At 33.8% G+C, this 27,445-nt stretch overlaps 2 protein-coding genes across 3 annotated transcripts; one reads left to right on the top strand and one right to left on the bottom strand.

Annotated features, from left to right (window-relative positions):
• Nucleotides 1-5,077: 5,077 nt before the first annotated feature.
• LOC128989912 (sideroflexin-1-like) lies at nt 5,078-19,488 on the top strand. 2 transcript variants are annotated; one of them, XM_054412054.1, is made up of 9 exons: nt 5,078-5,146; nt 11,812-11,969; nt 12,994-13,164; nt 14,030-14,128; nt 14,925-15,000; nt 15,873-15,958; nt 16,528-16,655; nt 17,263-17,447; nt 18,842-19,488. In XM_054412054.1, the coding sequence occupies exons 2-9, from the start codon at nt 11,815-11,817 to the stop codon at nt 18,899-18,901; spliced, it is 960 nt and encodes a 319-aa protein (XP_054268029.1). In that variant the 5' UTR covers nt 5,078-5,146; nt 11,812-11,814; the 3' UTR covers nt 18,902-19,488. The 2 variants fall into 2 exon arrangements, with proteins under 2 accessions (XP_054268029.1, XP_054268020.1); XM_054412045.1 differs by lacking the exon at nt 5,078-5,146 and adding an exon at nt 8,192-8,329.
• Nucleotides 19,489-19,588: 100 nt separating this feature from the next.
• LOC128989904 (uncharacterized) lies at nt 19,589-23,271 on the bottom strand. Its single transcript, XM_054412033.1, has 2 exons — nt 23,090-23,271; nt 19,589-21,862 (listed from the first exon to the last, which is right to left on the bottom strand). The coding sequence occupies exon 2, from the start codon at nt 21,851-21,853 to the stop codon at nt 20,387-20,389; it is 1,467 nt and encodes a 488-aa protein (XP_054268008.1). The 5' UTR covers nt 21,854-21,862; nt 23,090-23,271; the 3' UTR covers nt 19,589-20,386.
• Between the last annotated feature and the right edge of the window lie 4,174 nt (nt 23,272-27,445).

Below are 27,445 nucleotides of genomic sequence, written 5' to 3' on the forward strand. Positions count from 1 at the left end.
GTACGCTCTACATATAGTTGTGTACTCCATTTCACCCCTTGGCCTCACATAAGACCAGGGCATCCTTTATAGTAGGACAGGTGTCTCACTACTGTACGCTCTACATATAGTTGTGTACTCCATTTCACCGCTTGGCCTCACATATGACCAGGTCATCCTTTATAGTAGGACAGGTGTCTCACTACTGTACTCTCTACATCTAGTTATGTACTCCATTTCACCCCTTGGCCTCACATACGACCAGGCCATCCTTTATAGTAGGACAGGTGTCTCACTACTGTACGCTCTACATCTAGTTGTGTACGCCATTTCACCCCTTGGCCTCACATACGACCAGGCCATCCTTTATAGTAGGACAGGTGTCTCACTACTGTACGCTCTACATCTAGTTGTGTACTCCATTTCACCCCTTGGCCTCCCATACGACCAGGCCATCCTTTATATTAGGACAGGTGTCGCACTACTGTACGCTCTACATATAGTTGTGTACTCCATTTCACCCCTTGGCCTCACATACGACCAGGCCATCCTTCATAGTAAGCCAGGTGTCTCACTACTTTACGCTCTACATCTAGTTGTGTACGCCATTTCACCCCTTGGCCTCCCATACGACCAGGCCATCCTTTATAGTAGGACAGGTGTCTCACTACTGGACGTTCTACATCTAGTTGTGTACGCCATTTCACCCCTTGGCCTCACATACGACCAGGCCATCCTTTAAAGTAGGACAGGTGTCTCACTACTGTACGCTCTACATATAGTTGTGTACTCCATTTTACCCCTTGGCCTCACTACGACCAGGCCATCCTTCATAGTAAGCCAGGTGTCTCACTACTGTACGTTCTACATATAGTTGTGTACGCCATTTCACCCCTTGGCCTCACATACGACCAGTCCATACTTTATAGTAAGACAGGTGTCTCACTACTGTACGCTCTACATATAGTTGTGTACTCCATTTCACCCCATGGCCTCACATGAGACCAGGCCATCCTTTAAAGTAGGACAGGTGTCTCACTACTGTACGCTCTACATATAGTTGTGTACTCCATTTCACCCCTTGGCCTCACATAAGACCAGGCCATCCCTTATATTAGGACAGGTGTCTCACTACTATACGCTCTACATCTAGTTATGTACTCCATTTCACCCCTTGGCATCACATACGACCAGGCCATCCTTTATAGTAGGACAGGTGTCTCACTACTATACGCTCTACATATAGTTGTGTACTCCATTTCACCCCTTGGCCTCACATAAGACCAGGCCATCCTTTATAGTAGGACAGGTGTCTCACTACTGTACGCTCTACATACTGTATGGTTGTGTACTCCATTTCACCCCTTGGCCTCACATACGACCAGGCCATCCTTTATAGTAGGACAGGTGTCTCACTACTGTACGCTCTACATACTGTATGGTTGTGTACTCCATTTCACCCCTTGGCCTCACATACGACCAGACCATCCTTTATAGTATGACAGGTGTCTCACTACTGTACGCTCTACATCTAGTTGTGTACTCCATTTCACCCCTTGGCTTTACATAAGACCAGTTGTTTTTATTATTTAGGGTTAATTTCATGATGTGTGCTTAACTGTTTGGTTATATAACTTGAGGACGATTTTTGCTTATGATTAAATCGTTTTATCCGGTTAAACGTGGCGTTAAATGACTGAAATAACAATAAACAAATTTTAAACAAAAGACAACCTCTAAAGTGCACCAGACAGAACTGACAACAAAATTGTCTTCAGCTGTTCCATAAGGATGAGAAATCTAAGGGAGTTGTTATAGAACCATGGAACCATGGTTATAGAACCATGGATAGCCATGGTAACACTCTATTTAACTGATTGGGATGAATGTGTGTCGTAAACCTTTAAAGTAACCGTCAATTTCGATAAGCTTCACTTATTTTTTTTTATAAAAAATTAACGATGATGAATTACAAATAACTTAAAACCCATTGGGTTTAGAGAAAATGGTGATAACCAAATATGTGTATATATAGATGCTTTTTGTTTAGAAAGCTTTTTCCCGTATCGCTAATAATAAAGCCACTGTAGCCAAAAATACAGAAATATGCTATCATCTCCCAATATGGTGGCTGCAGCAAAGCTTCAATTTTAGTGGACTTTAATGTTCAAAAGGAAGGTACACCCAACATCTGTACCACATTCCTTGCTTGAGCCATTTTTTTTGTCAAAACGTATTTTTATTGTACTAGTATAATATTAGTACAATAAAAGTAATATAGAATAGATAATCTATTCTACATTACGTGTTAGTACAGTAAATTATTTCGTTAGTAAAATATGCGTATCACTTACAATCATTAAGTTGTTTGAACCACAAAGGCTTGGAGAATAAATGGAGACGAGTACACCTAATTCTACAAGTATGTTTTTGTATTGCTCCTTCGGATTGACGACGCAATATGAGTACAACTACTAAGTAGCCTAGCTGCATAATGAAGGCGTCGCGTAGATTACTATGTCTACACTCCTTTTATCTATGCTATTAGCAATATACATTACTGTTTATTTATTCTATGCTATTAGAATTTTTTTTAATAAATTCCAAATAGTTCTACAACCTTCATCTCAGGTAAACATTGAGAATGAACGGTTTTAAAACTGTGTTTACATGACAAACGTTGCTTGATTTTCAAAGCTTGAATTTTGTTCTGTTACTGATGGTTAACTGAAAAATAATAATATGACAGGTATACAATGGAGTTGTCTGCTAGCAATATTGTATATAGTTAGCATATTTGTCCAATACTTTCCAAAGTCAATGCTAAATCTAGTTCATGTAAATGAAATGTCTCCTTACAGTATACAAATCCAATGGTATATTTTTTTGTTCACGTAAAAATGAAATGGCTTTTGAAGTATCTAAAGTCTAAAGTAATTATCTTATCTTAAATAATGGTGCACCATCCTAATTTCCGGTGACACTAATTAGTTATTCATTTTGTAGTAAATTATGCTCAACTATATTAATTAATTGTTCTTCCCTTTTGTTCTGTTTGTAATGTGCTAGTTAAGATGATTCGTTGACTAACGTATGTAACGACTCTTTTGTTTGCCTTTTTATTGTTATCTTGCAAGTAATATCATGGCGAACAATAAACCCATTAGAAAAATATCCCAGTAGAGAAGTATTTTGAGTCCAAATTTTAACTAATAGTAAAATGTATTGATTAGGTGGTAAGATAAATATATTTTGAACTAAAGCTGATTTCTGTTTATTATGACATGTTTTAAAGTCTCCTATGTCACAGTTTACATTGAAAAGTGTTATGCTACTACATTTTACATAGTCCTTTTATTACCAACAAAAATTCTTAGTATTCTATATTTATTTATCACTTTAAGCATACCATTGTAATAAGTAATAGATAGTTGGTTGAGTGGTTAAACTGCTCATTATATACAAAGGTAAACAGGGCTGTAATAGCTATTTACCTTACAAGTGTAGTAAGAGCGTTTTTACATCACGCAGGTGAAGGTTGTGCAACGAGCGGAAGCGAGTTGCATAATTTACCTAAGTGATGTAAACACGCTCTTGCGTAACGTGTAAAGTACAAGATTTTACCTGACCCGAAAATATACAGGAAGTCATGAACAATATTTTTCATTATCCATTTCACTCATCTTCTAACAGTAACGTTAATTTACAAACAAAAGCTAGGTTAGGAAAATTATTCAAAACATAACAATAAAATTCAAGCGCACAGCTGATTTCTAGCGTTGAACGTCGTTGGCTCCATAGAGGTATATTTTTTAAGTTAATCACTTAATGTTATTTAAATGGGTTTCATTACCTCACCGAGTGAGATTTTTTCAACTTTACATCACTCGAGAAGTAAAGAAGTTGTATACACCACGCTTGGGATAGGGAAGTTTAACATGGCGGGTTAGGTAAAAGCTCATAAATGTTTGTTCATCATATATTTTTTCTGCACAACTTCAAAATAAAACTATTTTAACCAAATAAAACTGTGATTATAAACTATTGCTATTGTCCTCTAGTATTATAAGCACGCAACCAAACACTTAAATGTCAACCTCAAAATGGAGTGAAAGATACAGGAGTATAATAGAACAATTAATTTCATTTAAGTAAAAGTAACTATGGAAACTAAAAAGTTATCACCAAAAAAATTCAAAAGGCCAGCTGGTAATAGTTGCCATCAGCCACGGCCACCTTTAACTCCAGGCCGCGGCCTGGTAGAATTGGCAACGTCGCAAGTAGTGTTGTTTATAGCGCCAGACGTCCATAAGATAACGTGGCAGACAGATGACATCAGCTCATTAATTTGGGTATTATTCATTTAAATTTATATTTATGAACATAAATGTATTAAAAGATTGAAAATAAAACCTATAAAATTGAAAACCAAAACAATATAAATTTCAAAATCTATTTCTGTTCATTTAAAGCGGAGTTAATATTTTTATAGTAACCAAGCTTTCGTATTCTTAAAAAATACACAATTACCATTAGCTACCTCCAAACAAAACAGCTGTTACAACACTACTTGCGACGTTGCCACTTCGAAGGCCGTGGCCTGGAATTAAAGGTGCATCAGCACCCTTGCAGTATCCAAAGTCAATGGTGTATCCGTATATCTTTCTAACGGGTTTAGCCCTAGATAAAACATAGTTTAACTTATAAAAGTGAATTCTATGTTACAAAGAAATCTTAGAATTACAGTATTAAAGTATGTTTAATCTATGGTAGAGTGTTTGACAATGCACAGAAAACAACTAACTTACTTCCCTCCCCTTCCCCATAATGCACATGATTGCAATATCTTAAAAAAGATCTTTCTAAAAATTCATAACAGAACGATTAAACATGTGATCAGCTGTTTGGCTAATAGAACGTTAACCGCTTTAATTTAGTCAGGCAGAAATAATAATTGCATACTGTTAGACACTGCATTCGTTTATAAACATATTCATTGCCTGTTTGTAAACAAATACAGAATAACCTCCAGTGTAGAAGGCCTTGCTAGGTTAGCTGTTTTCAAGGTTAGGTTTATATTTTATTCTATGGAGTTTCGTTTGAAGAGTATACTTTGGTTTGGCATATCGACGGTCAAGTTTGAAGCCAGTATTACCTTAGCTAGAAGGTAAGTGCCCTGTAGAATGTCTTGAATTTTGTCCAATATCAAGGATTCCTTTTATTGGTAATATTGGATCGGTGTTATAATCGTACCCGAATTGTTAAACGATTTCTGACATTTCATAGAAACTTTCAGTGCGAAGACAGTTTTCCTCACTTAAAATTGAAAACTTTTAGCGTTCCCATATAGGGCATAACCTATAACTGTAAGTTTCGTGGTATTAGACCTAGACCCGGGACCGTTTTACTTTTTCGTTTTGATGTTCCTAGAGACCAAAACACCATCCGATCAAATTCATATATTTAATTTATATGCGTCTGGAAGGTAAATCCTGTAAATATCGTCCGATTTTAGTGAAATTCGGTAAAACGTTAATCCTAGTTTTATTATGGGAACGGGAGAGTTTAATGGGCGTTTAAAGGGAGTTAAATGGGTTAAAAAGTTGGATTTTCCCTTTTTTTTATCAAAAAAGATCAAATTTGGCAGTTTCTTTCCAAGTATTTTTTTTAGAGTATTATTGTATTATTTTCTAATGGTAATGGAGGAAATTCATTTTTTTCTTTTTAAATTTAACAACTTAACAAACCACGAACAAAAACTATAAATTTAAAATTCCTTTGTTTATCTTAACAGAATAATTTTATTGTTGTTGTTTCATTGTTTATGGATATCCTTTGATTGGATTTGGTACATGTATCTATTAAACAAAATATCGTTTATGATATTCCTTGTACTCACTTAGGAGCAAACCTTTTTGTGATTTCTACCTTTTAATGGTAGAACAGATTTCAACCTTGTAGTGGGTGTCTCAGCCTATCAGTAAATAGTTGAAGTAGTAGATTGTTGCTATGCCTTTGTCTGATAATGCAGCAAGCCAGTTCAAGCCACATGATGTGTATGGGTCATAGTAAGTTTTTCAACCAACCGTGATGTAATTTTTGCTTGTTTTTACGCAAGAAAATTTCAGAGACATGTTTTTCTCTCATGTTATTAATTTTTTTGGTAACTGCAATACTTTTTAGTACATAGTAAATTGTCAATAATATAAATTAAAGTAATTTATTATTGTTTATAGGAGTAATTTATATGTTTTCGGTTAAAACGTAATATCACTATTGACAACATAATACGTTTTATATTAAAACAAATGTTTTAAAGTTTGTATAGTGTTTATTTGTCTTGTAATGATACCCCATCTTGCCCTCACTGCAGGGCAAGATGGGGTACTTGGTAAACTATACATAAAAAGTTGTTTATATATAAGTTTTTAAGCTAGACGACTAAAAACATTTATATATACTCTATAAAGACTGAAGTTTAAGTTTCAATATCAATTAGGAAGCTTTCCAAAAATTATTAAATGCTTCAGTACCCCATCTTGCCCCACCTTCCCCTAGTCGCTTCTGCATCTCAAGCACTGCACCTTCCGGGCCACAATACTATAACACTTATGACTACCATATTTCTTAGGAAAGGGTTATCAACACAACTGTGAACTGTTAAGTTTGTAGAGGCGATAGATCAGAGTTTAACGTCGTGTAGATATTATCAACACAACAGAAAATGCTTACAAGTACCTGTTCATTATGACTTTCCCGAACCAGATTTAGCTCTTTTTTCCGTTTACTTTTGAATTTTTTGTTTCAATCCCGTTATAACATTTAACTTATGAAATAGGTTGTTGACAAGCTAATGGAAGAAAGTATGTGTAAGATTGCTGATACCGTTTATTTTCAGGTAATACATGAAATAAGGTAGGTACACTTTTGTGATGGTCGTGATTAAATTAACTTTTACTAAACATTTTTCAAGTCAAAATATCAGAAAAATTAACCAATATTTGTTATTGTTCTTTGTTTTTGTGTTTTATTGGTGTATGCCTGTTTAACAACAGTTTTATATATTTTTAAATAAAGTGGCTATATCAAAATTTGATTACAGTGGAATAGATTAATATACAGTGTGTAAATTAAGTCTGGCACACATTTTTTATCTTTTTTTCTACAGTAGATAGAAGAAATCAATTTGCAGGACTGATTGAAAACAAATGTTAGGCACTTTTTACAAATTTTGAAAATAAAAATTCCCTTAAGGGCAAGGGGGGGTGGGGGGTAACTAAAAATTTTCAAATGACAACCCCTATCTTGTGACCCCTCATTTTAAAGGTCATTGGAAGACCTTAAGTTTTAAATTCAAACCAGAGAAAAATTTGAATAATTTATTATTATTTTTTACTGTCTCTGTCTCTATCTCTTTTTTACTGTATTACTGCCTCTGTTATACTTATTCTATTTCAAAATTCTACATTAAAAGCTGGTCTGTTCATATCCAGCTATGTCTTCCTTTGCTTTAAAACTAGTTCACTAAACAAATTGCAAACTACCTATGTTTTCTATTTTTAAATTATGTTGATAATCCTTTTTTAGTCTACAGTCATCTGATAAAGTGGGCTTCCTGACACTGATTATAGTGCAGAAAGCTGCTAAATGCTGTATTTAATTAATTTGCCACACTATTTTTACTTTTGTCGCACTCCAATATTCCACAACAACGCAAAACAGCGCGCTTTTATAAGGCACGTAATACGCGTACGCTTGAAAATAAGTCTGCAACACTACGACTACGATCAGCTGTTGTAGTGTTTCCCATTTCGTTCAACGCTTGGATTTCCCTTAACCTAAAACGTGTTGTTTGGTGTTTTGAAAGACTAATTTTATAATAACTGTAGGAAAAATCTAATGTGTAACACGAGTGCAAATTGCCTAGTTACACAAATAACTATATTATCTTCTTGTCTCATCGATTAAGAAACCAAGTCATATATAAGAGACCAGGAAGGACCATACGCAACAATGGAAACAGCTGATTTAATATAACAATGTTCAAATACATCTGGAACTCAATTATCTTCAAAGCTCACTTGGCTGCAGTCGGAGCGCAACGGGAAAACATAATAAAAGGTTCGGGACAAAACGAAGTGAATTACAATACCTGTCGGACAGGTTCGGAGTTTGTGAGAAGCTAACCTCAATCGCAGTGGAGTAGTGACGTGGTTCACATCGCACCGTCGCGAAGACGTTCACATGTTTACATAACTTGTGATAAACGTTTTAATTGTTGTCAGTTATCAGCTGTTTTGATGCCACGAGCACAGTGCCAGTTTGTGCGTCGCTGTAGTGATAGACTTTGGTAAGTTGTTGTGAACTAGATTTTTTAAGATAACTAGTTTAGTTTGAGTATTATTTGTTGTTGTTGTTGTTTTTTTTTATGTTTATACGGGCTTATTCGCTTTTGTTGTTTAATTTTAATTCATTCTATGTTCATAAAAAGCGATAAGTTAAGTAGGCTATGCTAAGGTTAGTTTGTTATTTTTATTTACCAATTTCTTTGTTTTACAAGATGAAATTGACTTGAGTTTCTTTAAATGGGCATTTTTTCATACTGTGTAAGAAATATTCCGGAGGAATAGAGAATAATAATATTATTGTTAAAATAATAAATAAAATTGAATCAGCTGATAATAAGGTCACTGACCTTTTTATCATAGGTGACAAATTTTCTAAGTACATTAAGATACATAAACTTAAATTGACTCTCAAAATCGCTTGTTTGGTCATATTTTGATCAAATTTGGGAAATGCATTCATTTCATACTAAACTATTAACATTTTACAAAAAACACCTTCTTACCCTCCCTGTTGCAGCAAACCTTAGTACTCGTTAAACTAATGTTATTTAAATAGGGAATAAATGTAATATTTCTAAGGAGACATTTTAGTGTAAATCCAGGCAAATGGAAATTCGCTTAGTCTGCAGGTTTGCTGCGGCGGGGGTATTTTTACTGGTATTTATGTTTAAGATTCATATTATCTTATTGCTTTAATATAACAGTTTATTTTGGAAATTACTTACATGTTTCTAAACAGTGAGTTATATTCTAGTTAAGTAGATTATGTACCAGCAAAATTTTAATTTTTTAATTTCTCAGATGTTAATTTTTCAAAAATATACTATGTGATTTTTGCTACGACACCAAATTTTAGTGGTGTAAATAATTACTATAGATTGAATTTTAAATTTCAAACTCTTCCTTTCTTCTATCAGCAACACCATATCTTCGAACTTTGTTAGTATATAATCTGATTCAAATAAAAAGACTTTTTGACTAGAAACCAATTTGAAAAAAATATTAATGTGGTAACGCAATTGTAGTTGTTTTATCAAAGTCCAATAAATTGAATACACCATAGTAGTATGTGTGAGCAAATATATTTTGTCCATGATTACTGCATGTTATTATAGAGTCAGTTATTTGCATAATGAACTGTCAGTCATTTCTCATTTCCCATTTCTCCTTGATTGGTATAGGAGCCATATAGGTGCCTATGATTGATCCATAATATTCGTTGTTTCCATGGTAATCTGTAGTGTTCTGTGTAGGTGGTCTCATAAACGGTTCAAGTGATTGTTGAAAGCATGACACCTTTTATCTTAACTAAAATTTTCTGCTAAGCCTACTCCACGGTTGTTATTGAGAGAAATCAAGTTAGACATAAACTTAACTGAAACTAAATTAGTTACAGTAGAGGTGTATTAGGTTAATTTGAGGTTTGTTTGTGGGATAATAATTATCTTATACATTTGTTTTGTATTTACTGGTGCTTCAAGATAGGCCTATGTATGTTATAGTGATTTTATCTGTGAGAATTTTATGTAAGTCTACTTGACTTTTAATCCTTACATAAATTAATGTAAGACAACTATGGAGTTTATTATTTTTTACTGTATTAAACCCTTTCTAATATCATTAATTGATTCATAGTTTGATTTTAAACCAGTAAAAAGGCTGTTATGCATATTGTTGTGTGCTTGTTTGGTAGTATATTGTTAAAATATTTGTATTTATTTATTTTATTTATGTATTACTGATTATAACTTTTCTCACAATTGTTACTCAACTATTCTTATTGTTAAATGTAAATTCATTATTATCCTTGAATAAATTTCAATGAAAGGATTTAGAGATTTTAGGATTCAAAAAAGTGTTAAATCCTTTCTTAAATCTCATAGTCTTTATTTGAAAATTACAACAAAAAATTCAAACTATTTATTGCTGATGTAGTAGTCAATTAAAATTCAAGATCAGATAGTTTCCCTCAACTTTGACATCTTATCTAACATAAGGTTATTTAATCTTTCACGCTATGAATGAATGGCTATTGGAATGGAATTTGTACCATCTGTTTTAATAGTAAATTTTCATTTAGCTACAAGAATCTCTTCTTTTAATTCAAGGAATTAAAAGCTTTTTGTTTTTCTGTCTTAACACAGATTTAAAATTCATTATGTTTGTCTGGGGAGCGAGCTGGTCTAGTGTTTAGAGTGCGGGACTTCGGTCCCTTAGGTCCCGGGTTCAAATCCCGCCAAATCACCAATGGATGGACCAAGAGATAGTGCCGTAACCCCTAGGTCTAGCCTGAAGTAATGTGAAAAAAACAATACCGGGCTCTCGTGCCTAGCATTCTAGGGGAAACAATCAAGGAATTAAATGTACTTACAAAATTTTACTGGGCAGTTTTTCAATGTTAAATCAGGAAGCAAACAGTTTTCCTTTTTTGTGTCTTTCAAAACTTTTAAACTACCCCCGGTATCTGTTGTTATTAAAATATTTGGATAAGAATAAAGAAGCTCTCGTGAAAAAAATAGGAAAGAGAAAATATAAAACTATTATCAGGATTTGTTGCTCTTAATCCAATGTACTATCTAGGTTAAGATGACACCTGTCTATCGATTGTAGGATTTGTCTTCATTGTTAGATGTGTACTATCATCCATCATAGTACATCATTTTTATGTATTTTAGTCTCTTTTGATTGATCTGATATATATATATTTTGTAGTAACTGGTGCACTTTCTATAAGGAAATTTTGGTCACATTTTGTCATAAACAAAAACAAAAACTACTCCCTAATCTAGAAAGCATACAGCATCAATGAGTGCCCTCCTAAATCTGTTCAGGTACTCATCTAATAAGAGTATCTACCACTTCACTAAACAAGATATAACAGACACCAAGTACTTTGTTTACAATTTAAACAGAATACAAATATGCAATACGAATGCATGTTGAGTGTAAAATGGAGTGGATGATCTGAGTAGCTTTGTTACTGACTAAGATCAGCTGTTTATTTAGCTATGATAGTTTATTAGAAACGATCAATTACAGCTGAGTTATTCTCTATTAAAAAGCTAATTACTTTTTCTCAGGATTGAACTAATGACCTTCATCTAACTTGAGGTGAGCATAGTAACCACTCAGCTGCACAGCTACTTTTCTGGCTACCAGACTGCATTTTCTTTTTATTTACCCCGAGGTGGATGCGCTCTCCTCAACCAATGGAGTACCACTATGAAGTATCCTTATTCTCCTCTTACAGTTAACATCCTTAGACTGTCAAATCAATGTCTCCGGGTGATGACCCTCTTCAGTTGAATAGTAGTTTGTCCTGAAGATGAATAGTTGGTGCTACACATCCAAAATTTCTGCCTCTAGTATCACTCATTCAATGACGCGGTCACCCAAAGACCTAGATTTGACAATCGTCATCTTGGTCCTTAGACTGGTTTCCTTTTGCAAGTATTATTCACTCCAATCCTCAATGTTGTTTCAGAGAATGACTCTGCCAAGGGTGAACATTGATGAGCCTCGCTGGGACCAAAGTACATACTGGGGAAGAGCCAAGTACTTCTTCACAACAACCAACCCTCTCAACATATTTTGTTCTGCGGCTGAACTAGACAAAGCTAAGGCTATTGTAGATAAGTACAGGTAAATATTCTGTTATACTTGTACAGACTCTACAATCATAAAACTACTAGGTACCTACTCTTTATATTCACAAAATCAATGTTTCACTCTATTATATTTTCTTTGTTTGTACTGATGAGTACAGAACCTGCCATTTGTTGAAAAGGAAAGGGACTTTAAAATAATTTCATAGGGGGGCTTGGGCTATATAGTTCTTCTTGGGGAATATTTTCTTAACATACCAGGCTGTAAACTTGCATATTGGGGCAATCTGGAGGACACCAAAGAGGAGTTCCTCACCATGCTCATTACTTAGTTTAAAAAAAGGTTTTCATATATTATTCCACGTCAAGGGGCTTTCCCCTGGATCTCCCATATATATATTGTTTTTCTGGGGTGCTTCATATTGAAGTAATGTAATTGCAAGTCAATTTGGAAATATTATTATGGTATAGACCGATGTATCCTGACTGAAGTTCAAGTTGTAAAAACTCATCATGGTGCCTGCAAGGGGAGAGAGGTGGGTAGCAACCTTCATCCCCCTGCCCTTGAGAAAAACTAAATTTAAAATTCAATATGCAGGGTTAGGTTTTAAATGAATTTTATGGACAAATAAGTATGTTTAAACATAATTCCGGCTTTGCACAACCGACAATCAATTTTTAATGTGTTTTATAATCACATACAACTTTTTGTGGAGGAGTGCCTTTTCCTCTGACCTATCGAACTGAATACTGGTTTACCCTCCTGAATAAAATTCCTGTGACGCATGAAGTTCAACCAAATGTTGATTATCAACAGTATCGGTAAAAAAATCACAGAAATAAAAAACATTTGGAAATTCTGTTTCGGAAACCAAGGTGAGGTATAGACACATACCTCAAATAGAGATGATAAGCAAGATTCTGCAGTTTATGTACCTCAAGTTTGAAGAGCTCTGAAGTTCAAAATGGGACACATAACAAAGGCTATGATGCTATTGCGCCTAGGCAGGGAAAAGGTTCACTCTTTTGCCATCAAATCAATAAATGTATGAATGTTTCAGAGCTGGCGAGCCGCTGGATGGACATTCCTTAGATGATGTATACAGAGCCAAAGAGTTGGTGGACTCAGCTTTCCATCCAGACACGGGGGAGAAGATGATTGTCATCGGAAGAATGTCTGCTCAAGTTCCCATGAACATGGTCATCACTGGCTGCATGGTCACCTTCTACAAGTAAGTCTTATAAATCTTATAAGGGGTTTGGGATATACTCACCTAGTTAATTTTGCTTTGGGACTTAGGCTGGAAGTGATAAAGGGGAGAGGTGGGGCTAAGAAAAAGGGCCCACTATTTTTTTGCAGGTTTAGTGCAATATCTTTCTACTATCAGTATGAGCCTTATTATGCGCGGTCAATCAAGTGGCTTGTCACCGTGACTGCCCAAAGGCCACTTTTAGCAGACCGTTATCATATGGGGCTTATTAAGTGACGCGACAGCGGTGGCGAGGCACGCGACAGTCACCGCAACTGGCCAGCCATGGAGCTGTGGACATGGAGCTGGCAGCCAGTCGCCCCCCCTTGCTCCTGGTGCTGAGCCCCAACAACAAATGCTAGCCTCTCCTTAGATGAAATACAATTATTCACATTCTTGTTGGTTACGGATAAGTCCACCGTCTATTTTTTATAAAAGTTCATCAAAAGAAGGTTTTGACATCCGGAAATATTAAAAAACCTTCTTGTCATCCTCCCTGAGATTATCATAAAATGTGGAAAATACTCCATTTCAAGGTCTTTTTGTAACGGATGCACTCCAATACTTTTGTTTCCCCTACATTTACGACGCTTAAGTAAAAGTAGAGGAAATATCTTATTCACTTGACGACTATATCATTAACACTGAGAAACTAAATACAAGTCTATTCAGTCAGACGCACAACCTCGCCACACTTGTCGCTACCCCTAACCACACCTGTGGCCCACCTCTGGCCACCTCAAGCGACTGAGAAGTCGCTGTCCTGAGCCACTCATAAGACTCTATCAGTTTAGGATTGGTTTATATTGGTTTTGAGGTTGTTTTTAAGATGTACCTAACTTTGTAGATCCACCCCAGCTGTGGTGTTCTGGCAGTGGGTGAACCAGTCTTTCAATGCTCTGGTTAACTACACAAATAGAAGTGGAAAATCTCCTTTATCTGTTGAGTAAGTATTGTGCATCATACAAAATTGATTGTTTTACCTTGGAGAGTTTCAGTTCAAGCAATAAGAGGAGGCAAAAGGTTTAATGTCTGGTCTTCCAACACATTTTAGAATTTGATTTTGGAAATCTTAGTATTGATATAGTATTTTTTAAATCATGCACTATGGTTAATGGTAGCAAATTAATTAACTATCGATTACAAATTCTTCACCACAGTGTATGAGTTTCTTTAATGGAATACATTATATCGACGTCTAACTAAATAATTAATATAGAAATTAGATGATTACTAGCACTCACATGAGATCTTCTCTCTTTTTGGCTCTTGGTTTGCAATAAAGTTGTATTTGTAAGCATGATTTTTAATGGATTAACTAAGTAAAGGGATATTTTTTTACATTTACATTTACTTAATTCCATGATTTATTTAGCTAATTAAGAAGGCATTGTACTAAGAGTAAAGTGAGAAAACTATAAATGATCAAAAATAAACAGCATATGTAGTATGGTTGTAGTTTGAGACTGTGCTCTAACAAAAAAGACTTATCATTAATGTAAAATCTATTGCCCCTATGTTGTACGGCGACTGACTGAAAGAGCTATATTCGTTTTTAGTGCATACTAGTTTCAATTTTCCTTTTTTCCTATAAAACGCTAGTTTTTGCAACGCCCGCGTGTAACTCTAAATCTGAACACAACCCTGCATTTACTGTAGAGTGTAGACGATAATGAAGCTGTAAACACTGAGCATATTATCTTTTATAACTGAGCAGTGAGTGATGCGGGTCATGTTGCTAGACAGCTGGGCAAGTCTTACGTGCTGGCTACTGGAGGAGCTCTAGCAACAGCGCTTTCCCTCAACAAACTGGCGCAGGTAAGCCAATCGTCTCGTACGCAAGGAGAAAATAATTTCACACTGGTTAAGATAAGTTTATCACCAATCAGCTGTCATTGGTCATAGGGTTTAATCCTTTCTCAAGAAACACCTGATCTCAGTCAGTAACAAAATTACACGAATCTCACTCATCCAAGCTACTTTCACCTTACATTCATGTGCAGATTAAAATACACACCCAAGTCGCTGGCTTAAAGAACTCGTAGTGCTTAACACTTGTATGCATCTTCTTTCAACAACCGCTTATTAGTTTGCATTTCTAGATACAATGTTTGGCACGGAACAAACATCAGTTGTAGTCTTACCGAAAAATACATTGCAACGATATATCGAGCCAGCGCGACTTTCAATTATGTGAGTTTTAATGGGCATATCGGACTGGTTGACACGGTTGTTATTTTAAAACAAAAATGATTTCATTTGATTTTTCATACGATTGAGGCATGATATATCGTTCCTTGGCATTTTTGGGATGAAAATTTATACTTTTACCGATTTTTATTCCTGCGCACTACGCTTTGCCGCCGCGACGAGCCTGACACTTTTTGCACATACCTAGTAAAAAACTTTGGCACTTTTCGGAAAGTACCAAAATAAATCTCTTGCACCCAAAGGGTGATGTGACAGAAATTAAAAGCTAAAGGTGATCAGTTATACCCTTTCAGTCTGATATTTCAACATAAGTCTACTGTACACTACAGTACAAACCTGCCTTGTTTCAATCAAAACTATTTTCAAATTTTGTTTGATTAGCAAATGTTTAGTTATTTTGTTGGTTTATCTGAAGTAAAAATTGAGTGAAGATATTAAAAATGTTACCAGACTCTCATTCTAATCTATTTCTTCCTTAGAGGGGGCCACCACTTATGGGAAGACTGGTTCCGTTTGCTGCTGTGGCGGCTGCCAACTGTATCAACATTCCTTTGATGCGCTACAGGTCAGTCGACATTAGATTTTGTACATTTTCAGTTAACTCTCTGGATTCAGCATTCGCTACATAGCTGTCAAAAGATCTTTTTTGAGAAAATATTTTTTTTTACTTGAATTATGAAAAAAGAAAAAACTAACCATACCAAAGTTATATACTGCAGTTGTATGTGAAAAAATTATTTTTGAAATTTTTACTGACCAGTGTTGATTCTTAGAAATAATAAGAAATGTTTGTTCTCTACTCTTCCTAAGAATACACAAATATTCAGCACTGGCATTGTATGCATGACTTAGGAATTAGGTTATACTTTCACAGATAATGTTCACCCTGAAGGAATTATTATGTTTGATTTATATACCAAATTATGATTTTATGCCCTTTGAATCTGATTTTATCAACTTCATAAACAAATTTCTCAACTGTCCATATTGCTTTCCTCTTAAACCAACAATACCTAAATGTAAATCATGCGACTATGACTTGAATCCAGAATCCTTCAAACAATATATTTTGTCTTAAACTATTGAGTCCAAACTGAGTGATATGATGCAATTGAGTCTGGTTTTGTATAACAGGGAAGTAGAGAACGGAGTACCAGTTTATGACGCCAACAACAATCATCTCGGAGACTCTCAGACAGCAGCTAAGATCGGCATCGCAGCAGTTGTATTCAGTCGCATCTTTATGGCTGCTCCTGGCATGGGTAAGGGCTAAAGAAATAGTCAAGATATTGTATTGGATGAGGAAATATTCACTCCGTTTGAAATTTGTATGATGATCAATATTTAGAAATCACTCCAACAAAGACAAGTTTAGTCTTTGAAACATATCCTAACTTAGATGTGCATTCAGACCACATTTAAGAAAGGAATTGAGGTCAATCAGGAAAACAAAATACTCCAGATGTGCGTTTGGTTTGTGGAGGCTTGAAACATAAATTGCAGAAATAGGTTCATGACTAGATTTTTCAATTTTTATTGGTAACTAGCTGGTTATAGTGTTTGCCATGAAATATGGACGTAGCTAATTTGATCCAAGCACCTAGATGTTATTTGTCATTAATAATGCTATCTAAGAAAGTTCTCATTACTGTAGATATTAATAATACCAGGGTGTAGACTCTACCTTAAAAACCGTCAACATCATAGAAAAAATTTAATTGGTCAGGTCGGGGAGGATTCCTTTGAAAACATTTAAACTGTCCTGCCGTTAGAGACATTGACTAGGACTTCTGGAATCATCCTGGATAATCAAATTAATAGTTTACGAGTATAAAATATTTTGCATAATAACACAAGATATTTCTGTAGTATTTACTCCGGTGGTGATGAATTCACTGGAGCGGAAGGGGTTGCTCCGTAAGATCCCATGGGCCAATGCTCCTCTTCAGCTCCTTCTGTGTGGATTCTTCCTAACATTCGCCACCCCAATGTGCTGTGCACTCTTCCCCCAAAAATCTCCCATTCAAGTTAGCAAACTTGAGAAACCATTACAGGTAAGAATATCAAGACACATAATAAGAATCTTTCCTTTAAAAAGTTTTAGGTAATTTCAATTCAGTTTGGTATCGTTACAGTAATTAGAAATACTGTAATGTGAAATATAAATTGTGTTACAGTCCGACATTAACAAATATCAATTGTGTTTAAGAAAAAATGTTTATATTTTCTCCTGTTTTAGGTTTTAGTAATTGATACCTTTGAAAAATGTGGTAGCGACTAAAATGCAGTTTTAGGAAATTGAAATCTACAAGAGTTGTACTCGTACTTAAATCAAATAGAGCTCCCGTCGTGGCCAAGTGAGGTAGCTCTAAACTGAGATCACCGTCATGTTGTTTACTTCATCCACTACCATTCTAGATTAATCCTATTAATGGTCTAATAGTCTAGTCAAAGCAGCCAAACAAAAAGTGAAGAAAAATCTAGCCTCCTAACAAGTCTTAATCATGTTCCATGATAATATTTCTGGTTAAAGGTGCCAACCACTATTGGAGTCCATTGCCAGTTGCCAGACGTGAATGAATAAAGTGTAAGAATGTTAAAAAGAGGTGGAGGGTCGTTAAAATTTGAATGATTTCTTGCACAGTGTAGGCCGGCTGTGGTCAATTATTAGTCTCGTTTGAGGCAGTAACCAAAATTAAGAGAATTTTGCATGCGGATCGCGGGGTGACTTTCCAAAGCGATAGGGGATCTCTATAAGACTAAGGACTAGGTAAACCCGAGTTGTTTTTAAACCTCCAACCAGCAAGCAATCATTCATAAACTTCAACCATTGTCTAAATGGAAACTGATTACACCCACAGCCAGCCTAATTGTGTAAATTTCTGCAAACTCCATAAGCCACTGAGGCGCATTACCTAAACACATCTTAGCTGAGAAGCATCTTAACACTTTTCTGTATACACACCTGTCAACTATAGGTCGGCCGCTTAGAAAACGACCTCCTCCAGCATTGGTTTAGCATTAGCGCGCAGGTCGTTTTCTAAGCGGCCGAACTATAGCAACTGATTTCAATTGTGGTTGACCCCATATTCCTCAGGAACCTAAAGCTAGAACTTGGCAGGAGCTCCTATTTTCCTTCACAACATTTACGGCTACTTTGACAAGACTATTCGTCCTATAGTAGTGGGATTCACCTAGAATGACAATGGATGAAGTCAAGAACACGCCAGTGATCTATGATTTAATCTAGCTTGCTTGGCCACGACAGTAGATACCTTTAGTTTACGGACAACCCTCATATATAATCAAACTGTTACAGAGCTTAAATTTTAAGTGGAATGATATTGAGTTAGCCTTGGATCTTGAACAACCCATTTTCTCCAGTGCCGAAGTTGTCTCTTTTTTAAAGAGTTACAACAATAACTTAAATAGTTTTGTGGTTTTCCAGGAAAAGGCCAAAGATCTGGATCCCCCTCCAACAGTAGCCTACTACAACAAAGGTTTATAAACTTCACTTTATAAGTGAAACAATACTAGACTTCTAGTCACATCAACATTTCTTGTAAACAGTTAGGCTATAATGATATTTGTTATTAATTTAATTGGTATTTTTTAACTTTTTTTCTACTTAATCATCACATAAAGTTAGGGTTTGCTTAGAAAATACTTGTTGTATTTTTTATGTAACAGTGTGGAACTTTTGTGTTAAAAATGGCCTTTATTGATATTATCTACTTAGTCTCAACTTTTTTGTTGTGGAAGTAAAATCATTCCAATCTAGAAGAAATGAGACACTAGACTTAAAGCACAAAGTACACAAAGTAATAGCCTAAATTCTTTTACTTCTATCTTGGACCTGGGACTTAATTAAGAGCCATAAGAAGCAGTCCATACTAATACAGAACATTCCAATACATTATCACATAAATGTGTGGGTAGCATAACATTTTTTTTTTAAACAGCTTACATGTGTAGAAAACTTGTATACAAATTTAAATATTTTAAAATCTTAAAAAAGAAGACTTCTGTAAAGAAACTAAAATGTTCTTTCCAACAAAAGATCTGTGTATCCTGTGATTATTTTTGAACAAAATAAAATTGTTTGAATTTGTGTTGTCGTTGGCATTCATTCCTTAATTAAGATAGTTTCTTCAATATTAAAATTCCTTGGTTTATATAATTAAATTTTACAAAATATGTTTTGTAAACATGGTATATTTCTTTACATATCACTTGTAAAAAAAATCTAAATTAATCACACACAGTATACTTATCACAGAAAAGAGTAATTTCCATACTTGTTCACAATTGGTCTGCTAAAAATTAGTTTCAATATCTTCAGGGTTGGTAATAAACACTGCAGTTTTTAAGTCAGTGGTAAATAAAATGAGTTTTAGAACTCATTTCCCATTCAGAGTCATTCATAAATTTATAACAGATTACCACCTTTCCACGTCTGTTATTTAAACATCAGTAGTGCCTACTATTTTGTAGATTAAACTCACATTAATAGCCTGAGACTTTTGAAAAATGTACTAAGATGTTAGCGGTCTAAACCTTTCCAAGGGAATGATGCGAACAGATCCTGACAAGTATTTCCAATGTCATTACAAAAACAACAGATCCTGACAAGAATTTTGAAAGTGATTGCCAAAACAGCGGATCCTGATAAGTCTTTCCAAAGTCAATAAACAAAATAATCCGAAAGTAATATAAAAATATAAGCATTCTGATAACTTACCAAGGTCATTAAAATACAACAAGATTAAGCAACGTTGACTTACAATAAATACAAAAATACAGTAATAGCAACCTGATACTTTCCAAATTCATAACCACATCAGATCATCTTTCTGAAGATACAACAAGGAGGATAACCAGACCAAAATGTCTCCTTTGAGTCCTTTAAAAGACAGTAGTAAAATGACTGAAGCCCTAAGCTCTCTGAAGTCATTTAGTCATTAGCAAAAGCTTTTCAGTCTAGCCAAGGGTATTACCAAAATGAAAGCAACCTAATGTTCTTTCCAACTGCAATTGCAGTCTTTGTTATCAAAGGTTCTATTATGTGGAAAGCAGGACAATTCGCCTCTGCGACTAAATGCTCGAACATCCTCATCTTCTGCTTCACATTCCAAACCTCAAAGATCATCTTGTTGCTGGACAGGTAAGGACGAGCACTGATCGCGACAAAGTACGGAGGTATTGTGATCACTTTGTATACAGAGTAGAAGTACAACAGAAGGCTGTCCAAGTGGTTGTTTATGTTTATGATTTTGACACTTTCCCTGCTCGGCTGGACCAAGTAAGGATCCATCATCTGATACTGAAGGCCAGAATTGGGACCGAAGAACATCCTTGTGTTGGTATCCAAGATATTGAGCAGATTTCCGGAGTGAGTGCTGTAGATGTGAAGCTGATGAAGGAGATGGGATGTAGCTACAAGGCCTCCAGATATTGCACACCAGTCCACTTTGCCTGATATGGTCATGTTGAAATTCGTAAAGACTTTTGACCTCAAGCTGTAAATTACAAGCTTGGTTATATATTTGTCGTACAAATATATAGAACACAATAACATTTTAGAATTAGTATCTGAAGTAAGGTAAGCGCTGCAAGAACGAGTTTTTAACTTGTTTTGCAACGCGCTACAGATATTTTCTTGAGCATATTTCGTCTCAAAATTCATATTCCAAATGTGTAAGAAATTCTCTTTCATATCTTCAACATAAGAACAATACCCTATGAGCAAATGGTCGGCGGAAAATAAAAAATGGCCTTTTGAAAATGTTGAGCGAAGCCTGTCTCGAACAGCAATGAAGTCATCGTCATTAGCGAGATCTACATAAAGAGATTCTGAATCTGTATAAAAAAACTTACTACTTGGGGCAAAACCTGTTAATGGTAGTTTGAGGTGAAAGACTTGCACTAAGTAATAAAAGTCGACTATGATAAGTTTTCCCCCGACTATATCCAGGTAGCTTGGGGCTGCTGTGATATTTCCAACAGTCGCGTGAAGTTGAGGTTCGGCCTCCACGTTCCAAATTTCAGTTCTATCTCCGAGGTTGACTAACAGCCAGTGAGTACCACTCTGGTCCATTTTTAACGTACAGTTTACCACAGGTGATGGAAACTTCATATTCTGCACCGTAGTTCGTCCTTTACTCCAGTTGCGGAAGAGGAACGCTCGTCGCATCAGGTGTATCCTCCATGGACAAAGAGGTTCTAGGGAGCCGACACTGAAGGGCTCTGTAAACCTAGGCTTCACAAGGTTGGTAGTGCGCTGAAGATATCCCGCCACGAGAGGGTCACAGTGCCTGCGCCAGAAGAGGTCTAGGTTGAAAGCCTCGCGCCAGCGGATGCTGACAGCTGAGCAGGCAGACAGGTCCTGCACTGACAGGTAATTGGCCAGGACCTCCAACACCTCCAGCGGAAACTGGGACAAGTCCATGGTCGGCTGCATTTCTGATACCTGCAAGATATGGTTTGACATTACTTTGATTGGAAAAATTGTTGTAATGTATGCCAAATGGTTATATCTACCACGAGACTAAATTAAAGAAATAATGAAAAAATATTAGAAAAGTCTGAAAAAGTCCTTTGGTTACCTTATATGAAAATTATAATATTTACTACAGAAACAGAATTAAAATTTCTCTAACAGTGGATGGGTTTATATCTTTAACTAACGATTATTGACATAGAAAAGCTAAATTGGCTATTTGTATGGATAAAAATAGTACGCAATAACATTGACAACATTGTTTATGGATTCACAGGCAGTTTTTAAACGTTTAGAGAACCATTTTAGAGTGAAATGTCTCTCTGATATGGATTTAGAATTTAAAAGTTTATATAAAATCACTCTAAAATGGTTCTCTAAACGTTTAAAAACTGCCTGTGAATCCATAAGCAATGTTGTCAATGTTATTGCGTACTATTTTTATCCATACAAATAGCCAATTTAGCTTTTCTATGTCAATAATCGTTAGTTAAAGATATAAACCCATCCACTGTCAGAGAAATTTTAATTCTGTTTCTGTAGTAAATATTATAATTTTCATATAAGGTAACCAAAGGACTTTTTCAGACTTTTCTAATATTATATAACTACATATTCGTGGTTAAAATAAATCCATAACTGCACCTTCTACTATTGGAGAATTTAGTGAATGTGTATCTCAAAAATATGGATGAATGAAATACAATGTTTTTGTAATTAACAGGAATAAATAAAAATGTGTCGATTGCAACTTAAAGTTTTGCGCTTATTCCAAATTATTTTCTGCTTTTCTGACATACTTAACTTATTGGAATTTGTGTTTGTAGGCAATTTGTTATTACTGATGTACCTAGGTTATATCATTTCCAAAGTGACATAGCGGAAATTATGCAGAGGTGAATAACACGGTACTCTCCTATATTACTAATATTATAATGTCGGAGTGTTATAAGAATCAGGGGATTGGTCCATTTAGTTCATGGTTCATATAAACTCTTAATTATTCTGTTATGTCATAATTCCAGTCAAAAATTCAACATTGCTAAATGGTTGACAACAAATTATAACACGTTTCTACCAAAAGTAAATATAGTGAACTGTAAGTAAGCATACTTTAGGCCATGATTTCCATGCTATTCAACTTGTAAATATAATCTTATAAATACAGATAAATGAATAACTGAATAAGTAACTTACTTGAAGTGTTTCAAGAGTCAAGTATAGGCATCAATCAATCATTGTAAAGATGACAAACACGGATAACAATTTTGAAAACTGTTCTAATCCGAACAAATCACAATAAAGCTTGTTGAATTCAACATTTTCACTAGTCAAGAGTATTGTACTTGTTCTAAAGACAATACAAAACAGAACATTGACATAGAAGCTGGTGGTACTATTTTTACCAGAGTGGAGCTAGATGCCAAGCAATTCGGCACTTCTACGCAATCACATCACATTAGCCAATTACAGTGCCAAATATCAATGGATTTATTGCATAATGTTGTACGCTGACTTAAGAGACAGTTGTAAACAGAAATATTTACTAATGTGTGATGAAAATTTATAAAATATTTACAATTAACATATAAAATTAATACACATAAAAATAAAAATGTTTAAACATGTTTTTACGTTTCAAATATTTTCAGTTTCACTCACTGAATAAAATCTGTTTGATATTAGTAAAGTATAAAGAATTTATATAAGTTGGTTTATTTAATGAAATGGATCACTAAACAAGTTTACAGTCCTAAAAATAAATTATAAAAGATAATCCTTTAAACAATTAACTGTTCAATTTGATGATTCTTTTTTCCATTTTCATCTCATTACTTTTCACTACAACCTAAATATATAGAATACAGATCACTGATTCATTATTGTACAATTATTTTTGATTTAAAATACAAACCGGTCAAAGTCAAAATTGTATTAATGTAAAAATGTAATAAAGTATTAACATTTTACTTTGTGCCAAGCGTTATAAATAATTTTCAATAAAATGTAGACCTGTTGACTTGCAGTTTTTCTTAAAAAAATAAATTTTTTAGTCAAATTTATATTAATTTTTACTAGATAAACCACAAAAATGCTGACACAGTTCACACCTCAAAGTTCAAATTCAGTTATATACATATAATTAGTTCAATACAGTGTTGTTATAAAAGATGAAAATTAAAATATTAAAATACTAATGTGAATAATTGTCAAACTAAACTAGTCAATGTTATCGGTTCGGATATCCATGTTAAATATAATGACAAGGAATTAATAAAAATAATTCAAACAACATTTTACAAACAATTAATTTAATCACAGCATTAATTCTATCAACAAAAGCATACAAATTAAATTCATCTGTAACAATCTTAAAAGCCTACAATAGAATACAAATTCTAACAACTGTACAACCACTCAAACAATATAATTAAAAAATTAGTAACATTGATTATTGCTTTATAGTTAAAAGATTTATAGAGTAAAAACAATGTTAATAAAATATTTTTAAACAATAACATTAAATACCTAAAATATTGACATTGTAAATAATATATCTTTATAATATCGATACAAATTTTGATTAAATATCTTATGGCACATTTTGTATTCAAGACTTTTAAGACAATCTGATAACAATATAAAAGTCAAATTTATTAAAGTACGTTATACGTTGGTACAGTATAATTTGTATTTGAAACTCAAAAAATTAAATGACTTTTGGTAGTTTCCTAAATAATATTTTTTTTTTATGGATAAAGAAATAGTATATAATATACTCAAATTGTATTTGTTATACTCAAATTTATTTGTCTTTCTTTATCAAAAATAGTTTATCACAACAAACATTTGATAGGTAACCTTGAACTAAACCATCTAAAGAATAAATTCTTCCAGTTTCTTTTTTCAAAACTGTACTATCCTAGGAAAATTTGCAACAAAGACTATTCTACTATGAGTATAAAATCGATTTTATTCTCAACTGTACGGTAGTGTACAAAAAATTATGCAACAGATTTTTTTTATGAGTTTAGATTCATACTCTCCATTTTATAGTACAAAAAATATCAAATAGTTTCAAAAATCTTTTTTTAAAGTTTATGTTGTTTACTACAGTTGGTTTCATAGTTTTATTTATATGAGTAAAGACAATATTTATTGTAAAGTTAAATGAAATAGAATCAACAAAATTTGTTTCCAAAGCTAAAGAAATTTTCATACTTAACACACTGCAAAACTTCTCTCTATGGACCCATCATAAGAATCCTTGTTATTGCATGAACATAATAAAACTAGTGTTTAGTTTGGTATTATAGTACATTTGAGTATTTTTAGCAACTATTTAACAAAGGTAGTTTTAAAAAGTGCATCACTGAGGTAACAACCATTATGACTATGAGTAATATAACCATCAATATAAAAGTCATTCAGTGTGGTAAAAATATTTTCTCACTTAAATTATTGTGTAAGATAAACCAAGTTACAGTATCACTTAATATTCGGTTACTGATGAATTAGGATGATTTAGCTTCTTTTAAATGTTAATTTAGTTATTATTAAACTTTTAAAATGTACAATGCTAGAAGTATAAAGTATACTTAAATTTGTAGTTAAAACTAAAAAATTATTATGTGTGCTAAATTAACAATGCAGTAAAGTAAAAACATATTTGGTGTTGGCACAAGTGTTTTTGGTGTCCTTCCATTACCTTGAACAGTGATCTTCAATTCTACATATTAATATGTAGTTTTGTTTGCAGTTTATTTCTTTGCAAACTGTTTGTTTTTCAGAATTCTAACATTATTATCTTTATTATGAATAAGTTGAAATCTACTAAAAACTATGTGCTACTTTTAAAATGTAATAGAGAGCACATTAAAGTTAATCGGTTGAACTTTTGCTTAAAGTTGTTTGGGCATATGAATACCAAATTAATTCAATACTTGGTCAGCAATATTGTATGTTACATTTTTTTAGGAAGTATTTAATACTATTCACAGAACATTCATTAATGAGACAATCTTAAAAACGAGTCATCATATTTTAATGAAATTTTTGGAATATAACATGGTTTGTCCCAATATTTACAAATTTTAGTATTACCACTACAAATGCTTCAACTTAAAAAAAACTAACTATATTTGGATTTAACCAATCTAAAATTTGTAACATTATATTAAAACACAATATAGGCTACATAAGGCACTAATTTTGTAGCAGTACATATTATGCTAATAATTCATGAAAATGTGAGCAAAAATATAAGGCCACTTTGATCAAATAGTAATAATGAGAAATTTACAGAAACAACATTGCTATGTGCCTACCATAAAGGAGGAAAAATATAGCTGGAAAATGGTTTGTGCATTCATTATATATATTAGTCTTATTAATTTTTAATTTAAAATAACCTGTTAATACAAATAACATAAAATATATTAAAAACAAACAATACAATAATTCATTTTAACACTGTACAAAACTTAAAACAACACATAAATCTAACTATATACATCAAACATTTGTAAAAGATTTTCCTGTATTTATTAGCACCCTGTTTCACAAAACAAAACAAAAATCCTTAATGAATAATAGAGGAGTTATTAAATATATGTTTCTTCATTCCTAAAATATTTAGCTCATAATTTAAACTAAGTTTAGCTAAGGAAAAAGTAATTTTACAGAAAAGGTTTGACAATTCAATGAATGTATCAATAAAGCTTCCTTAGATGATTTGTAGGAAATAATGTTTTCCTACAGTTGAGTTACCTAACAATGTACATGTTCTCTCACTGATTTGAGAAAGCAAAGTGGCCAATTCGCTCATCAATGAGACAATGTTAACATTGTCTCACTCTAAATTACTTTGTCTTTCACGCACTCCAGATTTGCAACGTGAAGGCACGAAATAGTGAGCGCGTAACATGCAGACAAGGTCTTATGCGCGCGAAATACGTTGGCATCACTGGCTGTAAATCAGCTGGTCAGCTGGTTGTACTGTTGTATCATTAAATGTAATATTAACAGTTCACTTCTGTGTAAAAAATACGTCACGTTTCTTTACCAATTTATTTGTTTTATGGTAACTGTAGGAAAAATATAATGTGCAACTCGAGTGCAAAGTGCAATTGCCTCACTCGAGAAATTATTCCTCACTCGCCTACGGCTCGTGAGTAAGTATTTCTCCCTTTGCTCACTAGTTGCACAAATAACTATTTTTATGCGTTGATAATTTTAAGAAACCTTTGATTATACTTTTTCATACCTGTATTTTGACACTATTTATGTATGTTATATGCTACTTATAAATAAAGATTATTTGAATTTGAACTCAAAAAGACGAATAGTTAAGCTAACCTTAAGGACTAAGGTATTTGTAAATAACAACAAATTGTTAATGAGCAAGAAGATATGAAACATAAAATTGTTGATTGTTTCTTAGGAGGTTAACGGCTTTTAACTTTCATTTGCCCGTCCACATGAGCCTTAGGATGTGTGTGGAACATAAGCAAAGCAAGGACTTAGTAAAAGAATGAAACATATCGATAATTG

This window comes from Macrosteles quadrilineatus, unplaced genomic scaffold, assembly GCF_028750875.1.
Source record: "Macrosteles quadrilineatus isolate MER2022 unplaced genomic scaffold, UCM_ALF_1.0 Scaffold_1__1_contigs__length_201487025, whole genome shotgun sequence".
Lineage (NCBI taxonomy): Eukaryota > Metazoa > Arthropoda > Insecta > Hemiptera > Cicadellidae > Macrosteles > Macrosteles quadrilineatus.

Excerpts from the sequence above, each read along its gene's own strand:
- LOC128989904 (XM_054412033.1), bottom strand. The coding sequence starts at position 21,853 with ATGCAGCCGACCATGGACTTGTCCCAGTTTCCGCTGGAGGTGTTGGAG.
- LOC128989912 (XM_054412054.1), top strand. The coding sequence starts at position 11,815 with ATGACTCTGCCAAGGGTGAACATTGATGAGCCTCGCTGGGACCAAAGT. Across the intron at positions 13,165-14,029 it reads TGCATGGTCACCTTCTACAA|ATCCACCCCAGCTGTGGTGT; the intron begins GTAAGTCTTATA and ends CTAACTTTGTAG. Across the intron at positions 15,001-15,872 it reads CCCTCAACAAACTGGCGCAG|AGGGGGCCACCACTTATGGG; the intron begins GTAAGCCAATCG and ends TTTCTTCCTTAG.